Source organism: Castanea sativa, chromosome 3 (assembly GCF_040712315.1).
Source record: "Castanea sativa cultivar Marrone di Chiusa Pesio chromosome 3, ASM4071231v1".
NCBI classification, from domain to species: domain Eukaryota; kingdom Viridiplantae; phylum Streptophyta; class Magnoliopsida; order Fagales; family Fagaceae; genus Castanea; species Castanea sativa.
Window position 1 is genome coordinate 13714675 of NC_134015.1, and position 16280 is coordinate 13730954.

Here is a 16280-nt window from a genome sequence, read left to right on the forward strand (position 1 = left end):
CTGAGGTCTTCCACGGAATTTGGGCCGAAACTTATTTCAGGTGATAGATCTCATTGGATCTACTCTAATGAGCCTTAGAAGATGGACTTTGCCACGGGCCCAAAGGCTCCTAGGATGGTCCAAACTCCAGTCCTTTTTGGGCCTGCTAGGCTCAACCACCTTCTAATACATGGCAAACTAAGGCAGAGCGTTGCTTAGTCTGATATAATCTCTGAAGAATGCTAATAAAAAAACGTTGATGGTGTTTCTCTTCGCAGACCAGTATCGAACACATTCCACAACATTGGTAAACTGGATGACATTTTATAGATCCAATGTCGTTCTTAGGGATTACATGTTGCTCATTGAGTTTTAGATAAGAGAAGGTTGGGTTGGCTGTCTTTGATTGATGGCTCTCGCCATCAGTTATTTGTTTACTCTTGTTTGTTTTATTTGCACATTTTCCTTGCATACCTTGACATACCCTCAATTGCATATCATATTCAGTTGAGACTTTAGTTTTTTTTTTTTTTTTTTTAATATTATATACAGGAGTACGTACATTAAGCGTGCAAAGAACATTTTTTTAGAGTTGAGATTTTTTGAAATATTAGGATAACTTCCTAGTTCTTTTCAATAGCTATCCTCATTTTCAACACTATTTACTAAAGGTTTGAATAGAGTACCCATCACACATTTAACTTGTGTTACATGTCAGTGTGGGCAATATCAAAAGAATCAAGCTTTACCCCTTCTCTTCTTCTGTTATTCTAAACATCAATGCTCGGCCATCCAAGAGAGACGAGAGAGAAAAATACATGATATCAAAACTGAACCCAAAAGATAAACAGTACTGAACAAAGTGCAGCAAAACATAATCAACTCAACTAAAGCAGTACATTCATGATTATAATTTATAAACTCCAGGGTAGCTTTAAGCTTTTATAAAATTCAATATTGTAGCAAGAAATTGTGAAGCACAGAAACCAAGTGAAACCTCAGCTCATGCTTAATTCATTTTTAACTTGCACCGTCAACTTACTCAAAATTGAGATAGTTGCAAGCTTTCCAAAAATATTTTTCTTTGAATCGATAGGACTGTATACATCTCTTGCATGCAAACAGAGGACCAATGCTAGCCTCATGCTCACAATTCAAAAAAAATCACCACATCATATACAACAAAATTGATCATTTCCCTATAATGTACAAAAACTACTATACAACTCTGAATATTGGAGGATGGGAAAAATTCCTGACCTAAATCTTCTATAAACAAATAACGTTGTGAGGTGACTGAGGTTTAAATCATTTAAAAGTGTATTCTTCCACAACTCAGCTGGCTAAACTAACCTTTTCAAGTGTTAATTCTCGTGTGATGAGCCTAAGAAGTACTTGCACTAGCTCTCTTACTCGTGCTTCCCTGTTCATCAAAAGGATCAAAAGGATAAGCTACTCCGTGGAAACATTAATTCATGTTTAATTTCTTATCATAGTGCCAGGCAGATCATGATAATTTTTAACTTTTGTATATATTGTGGCCGAGGTATATTGTGGCACCTTACTGGCATCATCCTTTTTCATACCTTATAAATTCTCCTTTTTTGAAATTATTTCAAACATGGCAGATATCTCCAGTTTTTTAGTGACTAAATTTCTTGCTGAAAGATATTCTCTCTTACCTTGATACAACAAGCTCACAGAAGGAGGGGAATAGAACAAGCAGATGAGGACGCTTGTCTTGAATTTCCTCCTCTGCTAGGCCACTTTTCAAGTGTGGATGCAAAGGAAGGATGGATGCTGTGTCTGAATGAATAATCAGACGTGCCAGTTCTTGAAGGACAAATATTATTTCTTCAAGCCTAGCTGCTGGCAACGGGCGTTCACCTGCAGGAACAGTAGGATGGTTCAGAAGAGAATAATCCGGAAGGTGAAATGAACATTAGAGGAACCCAACATATTGTAAGAAGACACGCACCTAAGTCATTCTCATCAGTGAGAAATCTGTTCAAGATGTACTCACATCTGGTCACGAGCATCATGATTGAGATTTTGCTGACTTCAGATCTTGTCAAATTCCAATGATTGGTTTCTTTGCTGTAACTGAGGTACAGATAGTAGTATGTGAAATTTGGAATAAAAATGCATTGGAAAACAGAGCTTTGTAGATGTCTAAAGATGTTTCAATTGAAAGTAACAAAAGAAGGCTTTAAAAGTACAGGGTTTAGAGGTAGCCTAATGGAAGTCATACATTAATAGCTGCAGAAAGACAAGTTTATTCTAGTTGATGGAACTGACCAATCACTGGCATTTATTTTGTTTAAAAGATTAATATCATACTAAATAACTTCATGAGCCGCCTGTTGTGACAAAAAGAATGGCATTGGCATTCAGGTTCCAGTAAAGCAGTTAATCAAGAATATCAAAGATTGGAAGTCCGGAATTTCCCCGAAGACCAGAATTTGAACAAGTTTTCTTCATAAGGTCAACCATTACATTAGATATCAAAGCAATATGACACTCAATGTTCACATAATTAATTATTGAAAACTAATATGTCAAGTAAAGGATCAACCTCTGTGATGAATTACCTGCTCAAGGTAAATAACTTCTGTAAGCAAGTTATGGAAAATCTGCTACAGTGGGAAGGCATAAGTTCCACAGTCTCAACAGGCAACGAGCATGTGCGTGACGCACAACGGTCCAAGGTGGATACTAGTCGTTGCAAAATCTGTGAATAACAGCAACAGTATTAGGAGGGGAAGATGAGCCAATTTAGGAAATTCCCAACATCAAAGACCACAAAAAATTCAGAAAAATTCCATGTCTGATCTGGAATGCTAAAATTAGATGGTCCAAAATCATCTTGTCACCTTCATTTCGCAAAATGCACCCCAATCCCAACCCCACTATTTAACAACAGGGCTAAGGCCCAAGGATTTACAATCACTCTAATCTATAACCACTACACTCTACATATATTCACAGACTGTTTTGGTCGCATAAGTGGGTCCAGTTAGCTCAATTGATAGTATCTTGGCCTAATGATAAAGAGCAATTATGATTGAGCAAACGCCATAGGTTCAAATCCTATCATATCTATCAGAACATTTTGGTTACATAATTTCTATCTACCATAAAAAATAAAAATAAAAAAATACGATAGGAGAGGAAATTACATCTAAAGGTGCATCAATCGGTGACTTAAGAATGTTGTCACCAAGAATGTTTAAGATTGTCATCTCAAGCAACTCATCATCCTTTTGTGCTACAGGTGAGAGAGAATTGGAAGGAAGAGCTCTCCCACAATATCCAACAAAGAATATTTCATAAACATCTGCAACTTCTTTCCAGATACGTGTTCTTGCAGGTTTACTGATACTTGAAATTGGTCCACCATTTATGGTTAATCTGCTGACATCATCAACCAGAATGCGGTTGAAGCCTGCAACAGCTAATCTCCATAGTGCACCATCTGGATTGTCCCTCCTGGTCATCATACACCTAAAGAAAACAATTGATCTGGTTAAGCACTTGCACAGATAGTCTGAATCCTAAAATAAACATGGAATACATAAGACAGTTATTAAAAAGGATGATAATAAGGGGGCATGGCACTCAACCTAATGTATATTATCAACGATTTAGTTATACACGTTATTCATTGTATATATTGCATCAAATATGCTACAACAGTCACTATAAAGGAAATGTGCTGTCATTGTTCACACATGGCCCATCAATTACTCATCCATGTCATGAAACAGTAAACACCATGCAGAAAAATACTTGACAGTGTCGTTAAAGGAAGCAGAATAGACTGTCTTCAATTACTATACAATGCTGCAAGTAGAATCAGATTCTAATAGATTAACCCCCTATAGTATATTAATTAACCTTTTATGTAAAAACCACCACTTCTCCAAAATAGTGTGATTGGAGTACACGAAAATCAGCATCACAGATTACAGTAGTTAGTAGTACCTTCCAAGACTTTGAATTAACTCGGGAAATATGATATGCTTTTCAATTTCTGGAGCCTGTAGAAAAAGATCTACCATTACAGGAACAAGCTTTTCAGCAAACAGATAACTCGGGATGCCTTCTGTTAAAGCTGTTGTTGATCCAGAACTCAGAGATGTAGCTTCTGCTTTGGATAGGGATATGGACATAGTACCGTTAGGTATATCATCTTTTATCTTCACGTGGGCATCTGTGAAAAATGAAGGCATGAATTTTAAACCTTTTGTTACTAAAATCAAACTAAAGGTTCCATCAAGCTTTTTTCATACCTGGAATATGATCACTAGTGTGCTCTGACTCATCTTCCTCATTTTCTAAGGGAGACTCAGATCTTGGAAGATACAGCAAAAGCTCCCGAAGAAGAATAAGCCACATTGAAGAAATGTCCTCAGTTGGACATAACAAAGGTAAGATTTCCAACACAGTGCGTAGTACAGGTGGAACATTTCCCTAGAGAAGCAACATAGAATTCAGGGGAAAGAATTTCATATGTAGAAATTCACAAAAAATAGTATTATATTCTTTGAGGGTTCTTGTAACTAGTAACACCACTTGGATAAAAATGGTTACATGTACATAATAATTCTCTTTCCTAAGCCCACACAGCAAGGTAGAGGAAGAGCTTTATGAGAGGGCCACAAGGACTCTTACTTTTGGGAGGCAAATTCATGCTCTATACTAGACTGGTATGCCAAATTTGTAAGCCAACTTATAATTCACTTCTACGTTTAATTTCAAATGTTGTTTATCCCAGTTTCATTCCTCTATTTTATTTTTTGTTTTTTACTTCTGACTTCCCTTTACTTTTTGTAGAGAACATAAGACAAAGGCGAAGGGAGCTGTTACAAAACTATAGTACTACACTTCTACCATATAAAACACAGACCAAGACCCAATTTTAGAGTACAATTCAAACAGCTAAACCAACAAAACTTGCCAAGAATACATGAAAGTACAGAAAATGGTAATACAAGAAGACCGAAACAGATTCCTACAGTGAATTCTTTATGCGGTGGACCCATGGGATCCTAAAGAAACCCAGGTAATGTGACAGAAAATAACTATTTAATAGGTGTTGGTTAATAGGTGTTGTTTGTGTTGCAAGGATGGGGCGTCGGTTAACCATCTTCTTCTGCATTGTCCTGTTACCCATTCCCTATGGTCTTGTATGCTTCAGGCCTTTGGGATTCTTTGGGTTATGCCAGGATCGGTGGCGAATTTGATATCTTGCTGGCATCAGTGGCATGGAAAGGATAGGTCAGACATATGGAACTTGGTTCCAGGGTGCTTAATGTGGATTGTGTGGTTGGAACGAAATCGTCGTTCCTTTGAGGACAAAGAGAAGACCTTGGTTGAGTTAAATCTTTTATGCCAGCGTAGTCTCTTAGAGTGGTCTCGTTGTTGGGGGTTTACTAACTGCTCTTCTCTCTCTGAGTTTTTGTCCTCCCTTAACTTAGTTTCCTAGTAGTTTTTTTCTTATTGTTCATCATCATGAACTTCTTGTATGACTTTCTTTCTATCATTTATAAAAGCATTCGGATTACCTATCAAAAAAAAAAAAAAAAACTATTTAAGGAAGGGACACAATGGTAATTGGCATGGGCCATGTATCAAATTCCATTCATGTAAAGCACTGAAATTACTTGTTGACATCACAAACTCAACTTACGTAAAACCAATAACTCTCAAACAATCTCATGTGCTTTCTCAAAGGTGGCAGAGAAATTATGACGATCCTTCGACTTTGCAGAAGAAAATGAACAAGAAATACTTGCTACAGTGCAATTAAAAAACCAAACCAAAAAACAAACACGCACAATAACAAGGAAATGGGTTCAGTGCGAAAGTTTTACTTACAAATTCAGATTCAAAGTGATCAGTAGTTATTACGGCTTGCTTAACCGCCAAATCTATGATTGCTAGCAATTGTGTGTACATGCTATCATCAAACATCCTTTGTGCTTGAACATATAGTTCTCCTGTTTGTACAAATCAAGAAAAACATAAGCACTCTGAAAAGATGGTTCAACCACAACTACCGTGGTAGATAACATTAACATTCTCCTTAATTACATCATAGACAGACTCTGCTTAGTTGTTAGGATATATATCTAATACCCCATTTCCTTGCATTCGAGCTTGATGTAAGCACAGACACAAACATGGATGCAGGGCACAGCACAATTGACACAGCGAAACAACATTTTATAAAGACTAGGACATGTCAGGAAAGAGACATGGTAATTAATTAATTAAATATATTTTTACGTATATTTATATATCTTTAAGCATACTAAAGGTTTTGGGAATAATAACAACAATAAAAATGTTTGAATGTTTTGTTTTTGTATTTAAATTTAATAAAATTCCCAACGACGCATGGTAGCTTTAGCTATAAAACAAGGTTTTTTGGTCAGTAGACACAACCAATGCTCCATTGAACTTTGAAAAGCCTTTGTGGTCTTTTAAAATTAAAAGAAAAGGAAAAATACGATTTGGGCCAACAAATGGTAGCCAGTCCTTTCAAGAGCAGGTGCATGACCACTATAATTCCATACTTATACCAAAGCATTTTGGTCCCTATAACTTCATACTTTATAGCAGGGAATTTCAGTCCAATGGGGAATCAATCACAAGTCCAATGCCCCTCCTCAATGATCTCTCCGATCTTTCTCAATCAACTCCTCTCCAACTTTCTTGGAGAAATTCATCTTCCTCACATCAGTCCCTTGGGTAAATGCAAGAAAGTTTTGGAGCTTGAGCTCATCAACCATATAAAATGAAGGGATCTTTCTATGTAGAAAACATGAACATCCCATCATCCTAGGCACTCTGTCACATGCAATCAGAGATCTAATGGCTGGTCAAGAGAGAGAGTGTGGTGTCATGACCATGTCCAGAATAGAAAAATTACTTTTTTCTCCCAATATGCCACAGAAATGCATGCAGACGTGTCCCCAACGTATTATTGTCCAATACAGTTGCTGTGTCTGTGCTTCTTACATGTTATGCATGAGCATTCACAGAATCTAACAAAAAATCCAAGTTGAATAAATGCATTACCAAGTCCATGTAAAATCTCCTGCTTGACCTTGCTAGCTGCATTTTCACTGTAGTTTGGTGACTTCTGAAGAACAAACTCGTAAGCATCAAGTACTGAGTTAAGGTATGGTTTCGGCAAGTTCCCCTGATTCACGCAGTTTTTTCAGTGCTAAAATGAGCATATCTTATTGATGCTACTCTTTTGTATATATATTAATTAAAATTCAAAGAATGCATCTTTGATGATTTAGAAGTTTTAGGAACACTTTTTTTTTTTTTTTTTATGTGACAAACATATTTTACTTCTTACACATAAAACAGAAGCTCTAGATCTGTCAACTTGATGATTACCTTAAGAGAATGAGAAAGAACAGTTGTCTGTAAACAATTAATTGCTGCAAGAGCAACCTCTTTACTTCCATTTAAAATGCTATTCTTTACAAAAAGAAGCAAAGATTCCCATCCTGCAGAAACGAAACATGATCTGATGTTTGTGGTACTAATAAAAAGAAATAAAAAATGAAAAGATAAAGAAAATACAATAAAATGCATGATACAGAAAGATTTGAAAGTGAACCTACCTGACCAGAAATTGTTTAAGATTCTGAGAAAAGGAAAGAAAGAACGAAATATACGCGCTACTCCACCGAGGACCAGTACAAGTGTCTCATCCCACTGTTTCTGAGCTGTGTTTCGACTGCAAATTCATCAAATATAAGAATATGTTTGCATAATTTAGGGAGATAAGAAAGTTTCTGAATCAAGGTTAAGGTTCTAAACTTCATTTACCTATGATGTATGAGCATGTGAACTGCTTTTCCTCCACGAGTTCCCAGTTCTTTCCCATGCCATTCATCTTTTGATGAATTAGCAGCCTAATATATTGGGGAGGGGGGTAGAAGGGTAATCAAAATAGATTAGCACAGACAGTAAAAAAGCTCTGAACTTAATATTAAAATACCAATTCAGCTTACCATGTGAGAAGCACGATCTAAGGTAGGGAAAACATAATTCCAAAGACAATCCTCCCACATACTTTTTGATAGTTTTTGCCCATGACTTCCGAGAGTTTGAAAAAGTGTCCTGACAGCTGAATTCCTGACCTGCAAAGTAGAAAGCATTTAGCCATGAATTAAAAAACTATTTTATGAAACAGCCACAACAGTGTAATTGCTACACAAACACCTTCATTGGAGGCAGGAAATGTAGCCAACATGCAAAGATAAATGGAAAAACTGCAACAGATAATACACAATTATGCAATCAGAAGTGTAAGAGAAAGTTGTTTAAAATCTGGAAAAGCTCAACTTTCAACCTCTCTGTTCTGACTACTCTTCAGCTTTTATTGGTTGCACAAAGTGCTTTTTTATATGATGACAAACACGCACAGAATTTGTCAAAAGCTATTCACAGAAGAGAAGAGCTTTTGGCTCACTACATTGCATCACCAAACTAGGCCTAAATATTCAGATGATAATATATCTGAAAAAGGAAACTTAATAGCACCCTCAAGCAAACTGAACTAATTTTTAAGCCATTAATACTCTTATGATGCTGTAACTGATAAATCACCAAGCATGTTCTAATATGAAAATAGGAGAAGCGTCAAAGAAACAATATCTAGGACATCAGTTACTGCAACATTAGTGCCATCAATTGGTGTATTATGGCATTGCTTTTTAGATCAGTCACCAATAAAAATGGAAAGACATTTTATTAGTACTATTAAATTACTAATTCTTGCAAAAGCTTAAGCTATTAGGAGATGTTGGAATTTAATTATTTAACCACATAATTCTAACAAGTACAAAAAAATTTATTATTAGAGACATGATATCCTACCTCTGGCCTCTCATCAGCTCCAAGCTTTTGAAGTAACGAGAAAACAGAGAACAGTAATTTGTCACTGTCAACCATATTTATCAAGGGAGTTTGGTCATTCACATTATCAGAAATGACAAGTGCTTGTTCTTCTTCGTTTTCACCATCCGTTTGATTTGGAATAGAATGCACATCTGAAGTTCAAGAAAAGTTACACAAGCAAAAACAAAAGACAAATTTTATGAATATACAGAAAAGGCAAATTATGCCCTAAAAAGTTTACAAAGGCAATTTAACCTGTTTCTTTTTCCTCCACAGGCCCATGGACCAGCCCCTTTGCAATGAAATCAGTTGCAGTCCACAAAAGGCCTATTGCAGTCAAGCTTATATTCAACTCTGTCTTTTGAGCACTGTAGGCTCCAGTCACATCTACACATCTGCAGTATTCAGATACATACTGGTATGACCAACAGGTTTTTAACAGTGTTTACTCAAAATTCTGCATGTTGCAATGAGACCATATCTTAAATAAGCCCTTGCTCACAAATAGACCTGTTCATTTTGCTGGCCTGGCTGGGTTTAGGGCTGGACTCAGCCTAGATTCAGGTGCAATCAAGAAGGCCTGCACCTGGCCTGCCCAGTAGATAGGACCTAATGTTGAAACGTAGGCCCGGCCGTAGCCTGCTCAATGGAGCCCAGCCTAAGCCTCTTATTTATTCTTTAAGCCTAATGCCTACACTGAGGGAGAACACAGATGCTTCTTTGCTCCCTTTATACCCACACTCAAAAATAATAATAATAATGCTCATCATAATTCATTTTCAAAGATACAGTTTTCATAGTTTCATTTCTAGAGAGAGAGAACTTCAAGGTTGCACCTCCAGAAGGCTTCAAAGGAATTATTTATGGATAGGGAGAGGGGAAAAGGGAAGGGGGGAACTCAATATATACCCTCAACAATTTGTTTATATTTGCAGCCTAAGGCTTTAAACCCGACCAGCTCCATGACCCCACATATTTGCCCAATCCCGTGAAATGATAGCCAGGCTCGTTGTATGGGGTGTGCCACCTGACCCATGATCAAGTTTACTTGCCAAAGAATCAGTTAAGAATGATGTCCTGTTGTTCTATATTTTGCAACAATTCATCAATTGCAGCAACAAAGGACCACAGGGAGATAAGAGTATTTACAAATATCAACAGTTAAATTAATGTACTATCAAATTTCAACTCTGATGTCATAAATTCAACATCTGCCCTTAAATAAGGTTGTCCCTTGGCCTGCTTGGTTTCTTATACAACTACAAAACTAAATTTTTTGTAGCACATTTTGAAGCAAGGAATTGTTTATTCCCTTCCCCTATACACGTGCATTGAAATTTTCTTAAAATGAAAAAAATAAAAATATTTGAGATTAGTGAAACCGAAATGAAAGGCTGTCTCAGTTGAGGAGAACACTTTGTGGTGTACATCATTCTCGCCAAGATGCAAAATGCATGCCAAGGCAATAAGATGTCATCACACTAAAAGAATTTAGAGGATTTCAATTTTGCATGTGATACCAAATTATATGTTTTTTTTTATAAAGTAAGAAAGATGTATATTGATAAGGCTAGTTTATGCAGGAAAAGCACAAAGCAAACCAAAATTTACAAAGAAAAGAAAGAAACAAAGAGGAGAAGAAAACAAAGAAGAAAATTAATTACAAAAGAGGAAAGAACAAAGGAACAAAGAGAGAGAATCACTAAATGTGAGTCTCCAAGCCCGAGACCAGTCGAATAGAGATACACTAAAATAAGCAAGCAATTGATCTCAGGAGTTATCCAAGTCCTCAAAAGTCCGCCAACTCCTTCCAAAGACACCACAATTAATGCAAAAGGCTAGTTTATGCATGAAAAGCACAAAGCAAACCAAAATTTACAAAGAAAAGAAAGAAACAAAGAAGAGAAGAAAACAAAGAATTTATTAATTACAAAAGAGGAGAGAACAAAAGAACAAAAGGAGAGAATCACTAGATATGAGTCTCCAAGCCCGAGACCAGTAAAATAGAGATACACTAAAAGAAGTAAGCAACTAATCTCCGGAGCTATCCAAGTCCTAAAAAGTCCGTCAATTGCACTCCTTCCAAAGACACCACAATAAGCGCAACGGAACTAAATTCCAAATATTAGACAAGTGCTTCCTTAACTAATTCCACCAACCAAAAAGCAATACCAAATTATATGATTTAAACATCAATAACATCATAACTTAAAAATGGAAAGTCAGAATTTTGCACATCTTACATACATACATGCATGCATTTAAGAAAGACATTGAAATAAAGAAAAAGTTTTTGCAAACTTACATTTTAAACCATGGGGTTTGAAAATGTAACAAATTAAACCCTCGGCCCATTTGAAACCCCTAACACAATGCGGATCCACTTTAATTGGGCTGAGGTTTAATTTATTACTTTTTAAGACTATAGGGTTTGATTTGTTACACCTTCTAAACTAGCAGGTTTAAAATGTAATTTTCCCAGAATTTTTCAGGGAAAATGTAAATTAACAAGTAATAAAAATGAAAAATTTAGAATCTTACACATGAAGACAGTCTGCAGGTATGCTTGCAAGTCCATCATTCATAATGACTCGTAGGTTCTGCAGGAAAATACACAATTCAGAATGGGTATATAGAACAGATGGAACCATTATACAACAAAAACAACAATAACTTCAAACAATTTCATTCACACTAAAACAATAATATTAAATAAATGATCCAAGATAAACTGCATAAACACATTCCAAAGAGCAATCACAATAGCTACAATGAGCTCTGGCTCAAATGGTACTTCCTCCTCCTACAAGAACAGGTGGAGGACGAAGTTGTGGGTTCAGAGCCCACTATATGCATAACTTACCAATGATTTTCAAGTAAAAAATAAAAAATAAAGAAAAGAGCAATCACAACAGCAATGGTATATTGACACATCAGTGCAAAAGAAACAACAATTTTCAATAGGACTTGGGCTGCTCATGCTTCTTTCCTTAAGCAGAAAATAAGTGCCTTTAAATAGCAAAAATGATGTTTTTGCATGTGCATTTTCTTACATGTACATTTCTATCTGTATGTAAGCATACATATGTTTGTTAATCTGTCTATGCGTAAACTTGGCAAAAAAGAGATTATGAAATCAACATTGTGTCTTGCAATCAAAGAATTCTTGCTCAGATCATTTCTAACCTGAAATCCTAGAGTGACAAGATCCTTTTCTGATACATCTGCTACAGACCTTCACAGAAAAGAAATTTAAATGGATCAAAATAACAGAACCAGCTACCAGAAGCATATAGTAAAGTAGAAGGCAAACCTCAACATTTCAAGAATATTAGGCCAACTGTAGTGTAACTTTTCTCCATGCCTCTGAAAGAAGTTTGCGAGAAAAAATTAAGAGAGTAGGCTGAGAATTAAGACAGAATGGAAGCAAGTTTAATTTGTCTCCAGTAGTATCCATTACCTCTAATACATGCAGAAGAATTTTCAAAGAACCAGCACGAACATCAATGTTTTGAGTAGAAAAATAAAGAACCCTCAGTGGAGATATAACAGAACATTCAAGTGATCTCAACTCTGCCAGCCAGGTTTCCATCTAAGATGGAAAGAAAGAAAGAGTCAATGACAACCAATCCCCCATCCCTATATTCAATAAAATTCCAAACTGCAACTGAGAAGAGGTGAAAGTTCTCACCTCCTGAGATTTTTCGTAGGGTCTGGATGGTGTGTTTTCCTGGAACTGGTCTGAGCCTAAAACAGCACATATTGATTGATCCAATGCATCAAGTCCCATATTTCGTAAATTCTGATTAGAATTTTCTGCAAGCTACAAAATGTTCTGTGATGTCAAGAAAGATATAAATGGGGCAACAATCATATAAAAACTAAATCAGTATTAAAGATCATCACCTCAAGAAAGTGGCCAACTACTTCATCCCACAATGGTTCGACTCCTGTAATACGGTAGAAAAATTCAAATTGAATCAAATAACAGAAACTCAAATCATACCACATGCATAAAACGAATCTATCTACATAAAGTCATTAATAATTTTATACAATTTCCAATAAGAAGCAAAGAGAAACATTTAACAGAGGTAATAGTCCTCAAACTGTTACACCAAAATGATGGAGCAAAGCATGGAACATGACAACAAAAGAGAAATGAAAATATGCAAGTGAAGTCAATCAGGGACCATCATTTTGTTCTCTCCAGCAAAGTCCATGAGCAATACCATGTTTAATATGTCAGAATAAGCAGGTTGAAAATCAGTATTGAGGTTGAACAGTAATAGCAAATAAGCCTGTGGAAAATAGCCAAGGAAAGTTGAAACAAGGGCAGCCGTAGGTCTGCCATCATATCAGAGACTGAAGAGGAAGAACCAATGGTCTCACCAGTTACAGCCATTGTAAGGTTTATTACTCTATTTTTTGGGGAAAAAAATGAAACATCAGAAATTAGTCAATGACTTGTGAATTTTCTGTGAAGCCTCAAGAGTGCCTTTTGTTTATATACTTTATACATACATATATACTTTTTTTTTATAGGTAATAAAAGTTCTATTGATAAGAAAAGTATAATGTGTTTATGATGGTAAACCCACTGCACTTGAAACGAATACAAGCAAATCAAAAGGAAGAGCTAACAGAAATAAGGAAATCAGACATGGACATACAATGAGTAAAACCCCAAATACGAGACCACTCAAACAAAGTCCTAGCTAACAGAGACTTCAACAAATCTACAGATCTCTCAATGTCTTCAAATGATCGGGCATTGTCTTCCTTCCAAATTAACCACATAAGACTCGCGGGTACCATATTTCAAACATTTGATGAATAAACCCCCAACCAATTCCTCCATGCAAAAAGGAGAGAGACAACTGAATTTGGCATCACCCATTGAACCCCATACATACATACATATATATATACACACACACAAACACACACACACACACACATTACATATATAATGTTTAATTCAGAGGCTTTTAACAAGAATTCAAGCATGACAAGTATGTAGTGTATAGAGGGGAGAGATTACAGTTTGCAAACAAGCAACATCCTCTGTTATCTTTACCTTACTGATTAGAAAACTATGTGCAAAACCATATTTGTAATAAACATATGTAAACATTGAATGAAAATCATTGGCATCACATACTGTGAAGATTATTAACAAGTATGGAAATCATTCTTTCAACTGAAAAACTGATGCTTCCAAGTTTTTGACTTGATGACGGTCCAAAAGCAGTTGCAGTCGCAGCCACACATTGATGGGACAGCTGACGTAGTGCAGAAATAAGAGACTTAACAGCGGATAGGTGCATCAGTGCTGAGCTCTCAAAAAGCTTTCCATACATAAAGGGCAGAAAAGGGTGAAAAGAAAAGGTTAGAGCCTGTTTCTTGTAACTGTGTAAAACAGAAGATAAGTAAAATGCAAATAATAAAAAAAAAGAATAATGAAGAGCCCTTTTGATGCCCATTTCTTATGATGAGGGGAAAATAATTTGTTTGGCATGGCAATTATAAAAATGTTTATCAAGAAATCAATTGAAGGCTGGTTGTTTTCAGGAAACATTTAGTGTCCCTTTTTCACACAGTTCCATCAACCACTAAAAAGGGCAAGAAAACAAGAATTCTCAAAATGAAAAATATTTAAAAATGGTTTCTAGAGCTAATAAACCTTCAATTCCATTGCCAATGAGGTCTTAACTTGCTTTCCTCACCTGAGAATTTAAAGAAGAGAGAATATTGAAGTCACTGTATTGACCAGATGATTCTCTCATAAGCTTTGGGACGGCTGAGGAGACCTCCTACAAATATAATATTGATGTCCTCGTAAGCTTTTATGACACAGCTGAAATCTGTTAGATCAATACTATTTTGAACAAGAATAATTAACCATTACGAGGAATTAACTCAGACCATAAGGAGCTATATGGGGCCTAATTGTAGGTTACATGAGACTGGTTCATCATGTATATTCCAGGCATATGATTTCAAAGTTCTAGTTTCCTACATAAAGCAAATATGATTTGATTCTTAATGGCAGAATTTTATATTAAAAAGATGTTTACCAAAATTACCTGTGTGGTGGCGTGTGGCGAATGAATTGCTCGATCTAGAGCTGCTAGAGTTTCTAATACCTACATTTAATATTCAGAAAAGATTTAACATCGTATGAATTATTTCTACTTACAGGAAAATTTAACAAGTTAGAGAACATACCAAAACCCAGGATGGTCCCAACACGTTGTGTAATCGATGAGCAATGTTGAAAAGAGTCCTTAAGGCCTAAATTGCAATAGCATTTAAAGTTAACGCTACAAATAATTGTTTAACCGGATATTTATAGGGAAGCCATTCTATTGAGAATGAACAGTAGAAAAAAGATTTCATCCTCAGTAAAGGGTACATAAATTAAATACCTGCACATTCTTAGGAGTAAGTATCACACTGTCCCTTTGATCAACCAATGGTTCAGAGCGTTTTGACCCAGGAGACTGCAAGGCACTGCTGAAATCTCAATTATAATCCCATTTTCAACGTTGTGAGGTTGCTTAAATCTTGAAAGTAGAAACTAAAACTACAAATATTTGAATTAAAGGGGCTAAGCTAGAAAATTATGGTGTAATCAAAACGAGGATTGAAAAGTGAAAATTTTTGAAAGTTTAACAAAAAGGTACCCCATTCAATAGTCAATAGTCTGCCTGCCTAATAAAGCAATCTAAAAGATATAAAACTAGATTTTGTTTCCAGCCACATCAACACGTGTAGAAACTAAACATCACACAACAATTAGAGTCCCTTAACATGACAAGATAAGAAACAACAAATAGGAAAATATTTCTAAAAAAAAAAAAATCAACAGTCAAGGATAATGATAATATAAGATAAGGATTCTCATAATTTAGCATCCTACATGGTTTTACAAACAAAATGAAATGAAGTGAGGCAAACTTATAAGTGTCTTATGAAATGAAACAAAACATAGGGAAGTCGATAGTGAATAAAGGCAATAACAATTAACCTAACCCAAAAAAAAAAGGCTAAAATGAAAAGTTTTTTTTTTTTAATAAGTAAATAATAATAATAATAATAAAAAAGAAAGTATAATCATAATATGAAATATTGGAAGCCACCAAAATGTCAGTAAATATTACAAAGGAGTAATATAAAATGAAAGAATGGTAATATCTGCATATGGAGAAATCTGCATAGATTGTTTATAGCTTAATACCTCCTTTTTTCAGCTTCATTGGGGAAATTTATCGTGAATTTGCAAAGAGATGCTAGAAAAGAGTTTAATGGCTCTACAGCACGAAGAACCCCGCAAGCCTGTGAAGCAATCATACAAACTGTCATCATCT

The 16280-nt window shown here is 35.6% G+C and overlaps 1 protein-coding gene across 3 annotated transcripts in view; it reads right to left on the reverse strand.

Moving 5' to 3' along the window:
* Nucleotides 1-963: 963 nt before the first annotated feature.
* LOC142627979 (uncharacterized) overlaps nucleotides 964-16280 on the reverse strand; it is a 48488-nt gene continuing 33171 nt past the window's right edge. For 2 of the 3 annotated variants that reach the window (XM_075801893.1, XM_075801895.1), the window contains 27 exons: nucleotides 16151-16248; nucleotides 15339-15426; nucleotides 15139-15204; nucleotides 14997-15056; nucleotides 14637-14723; nucleotides 14072-14258; nucleotides 12814-12857; nucleotides 12599-12730; nucleotides 12368-12499; nucleotides 12221-12273; nucleotides 12094-12142; nucleotides 11449-11507; nucleotides 9163-9302; nucleotides 8887-9059; nucleotides 8019-8147; nucleotides 7834-7919; nucleotides 7626-7741; nucleotides 7396-7508; nucleotides 7066-7189; nucleotides 5860-5981; nucleotides 4272-4452; nucleotides 3964-4192; nucleotides 3159-3483; nucleotides 2571-2710; nucleotides 1958-2082; nucleotides 1662-1866; nucleotides 964-1402 (listed from right to left, as the gene is read on the reverse strand). In XM_075801893.1, coding sequence (XP_075658008.1) covers nucleotides 1315-1402; nucleotides 1662-1866; nucleotides 1958-2082; nucleotides 2571-2710; nucleotides 3159-3483; nucleotides 3964-4192; nucleotides 4272-4452; nucleotides 5860-5981; nucleotides 7066-7189; nucleotides 7396-7508; nucleotides 7626-7741; nucleotides 7834-7919; nucleotides 8019-8147; nucleotides 8887-9059; nucleotides 9163-9302; nucleotides 11449-11507; nucleotides 12094-12142; nucleotides 12221-12273; nucleotides 12368-12499; nucleotides 12599-12730; nucleotides 12814-12857; nucleotides 14072-14258; nucleotides 14637-14723; nucleotides 14997-15056; nucleotides 15139-15204; nucleotides 15339-15426; nucleotides 16151-16248 — 3351 coding nt within the window. In that variant the 3' untranslated portion in view covers nucleotides 964-1314. The remainder of the gene's footprint in view (nucleotides 1403-1661; nucleotides 1867-1957; nucleotides 2083-2570; nucleotides 2711-3158; nucleotides 3484-3963; nucleotides 4193-4271; nucleotides 4453-5859; nucleotides 5982-7065; nucleotides 7190-7395; nucleotides 7509-7625; nucleotides 7742-7833; nucleotides 7920-8018; nucleotides 8148-8886; nucleotides 9060-9162; nucleotides 9303-11448; nucleotides 11508-12093; nucleotides 12143-12220; nucleotides 12274-12367; nucleotides 12500-12598; nucleotides 12731-12813; nucleotides 12858-14071; nucleotides 14259-14636; nucleotides 14724-14996; nucleotides 15057-15138; nucleotides 15205-15338; nucleotides 15427-16150; nucleotides 16249-16280) is intronic. The other variant, XM_075801894.1, reaches the window with a different exon arrangement.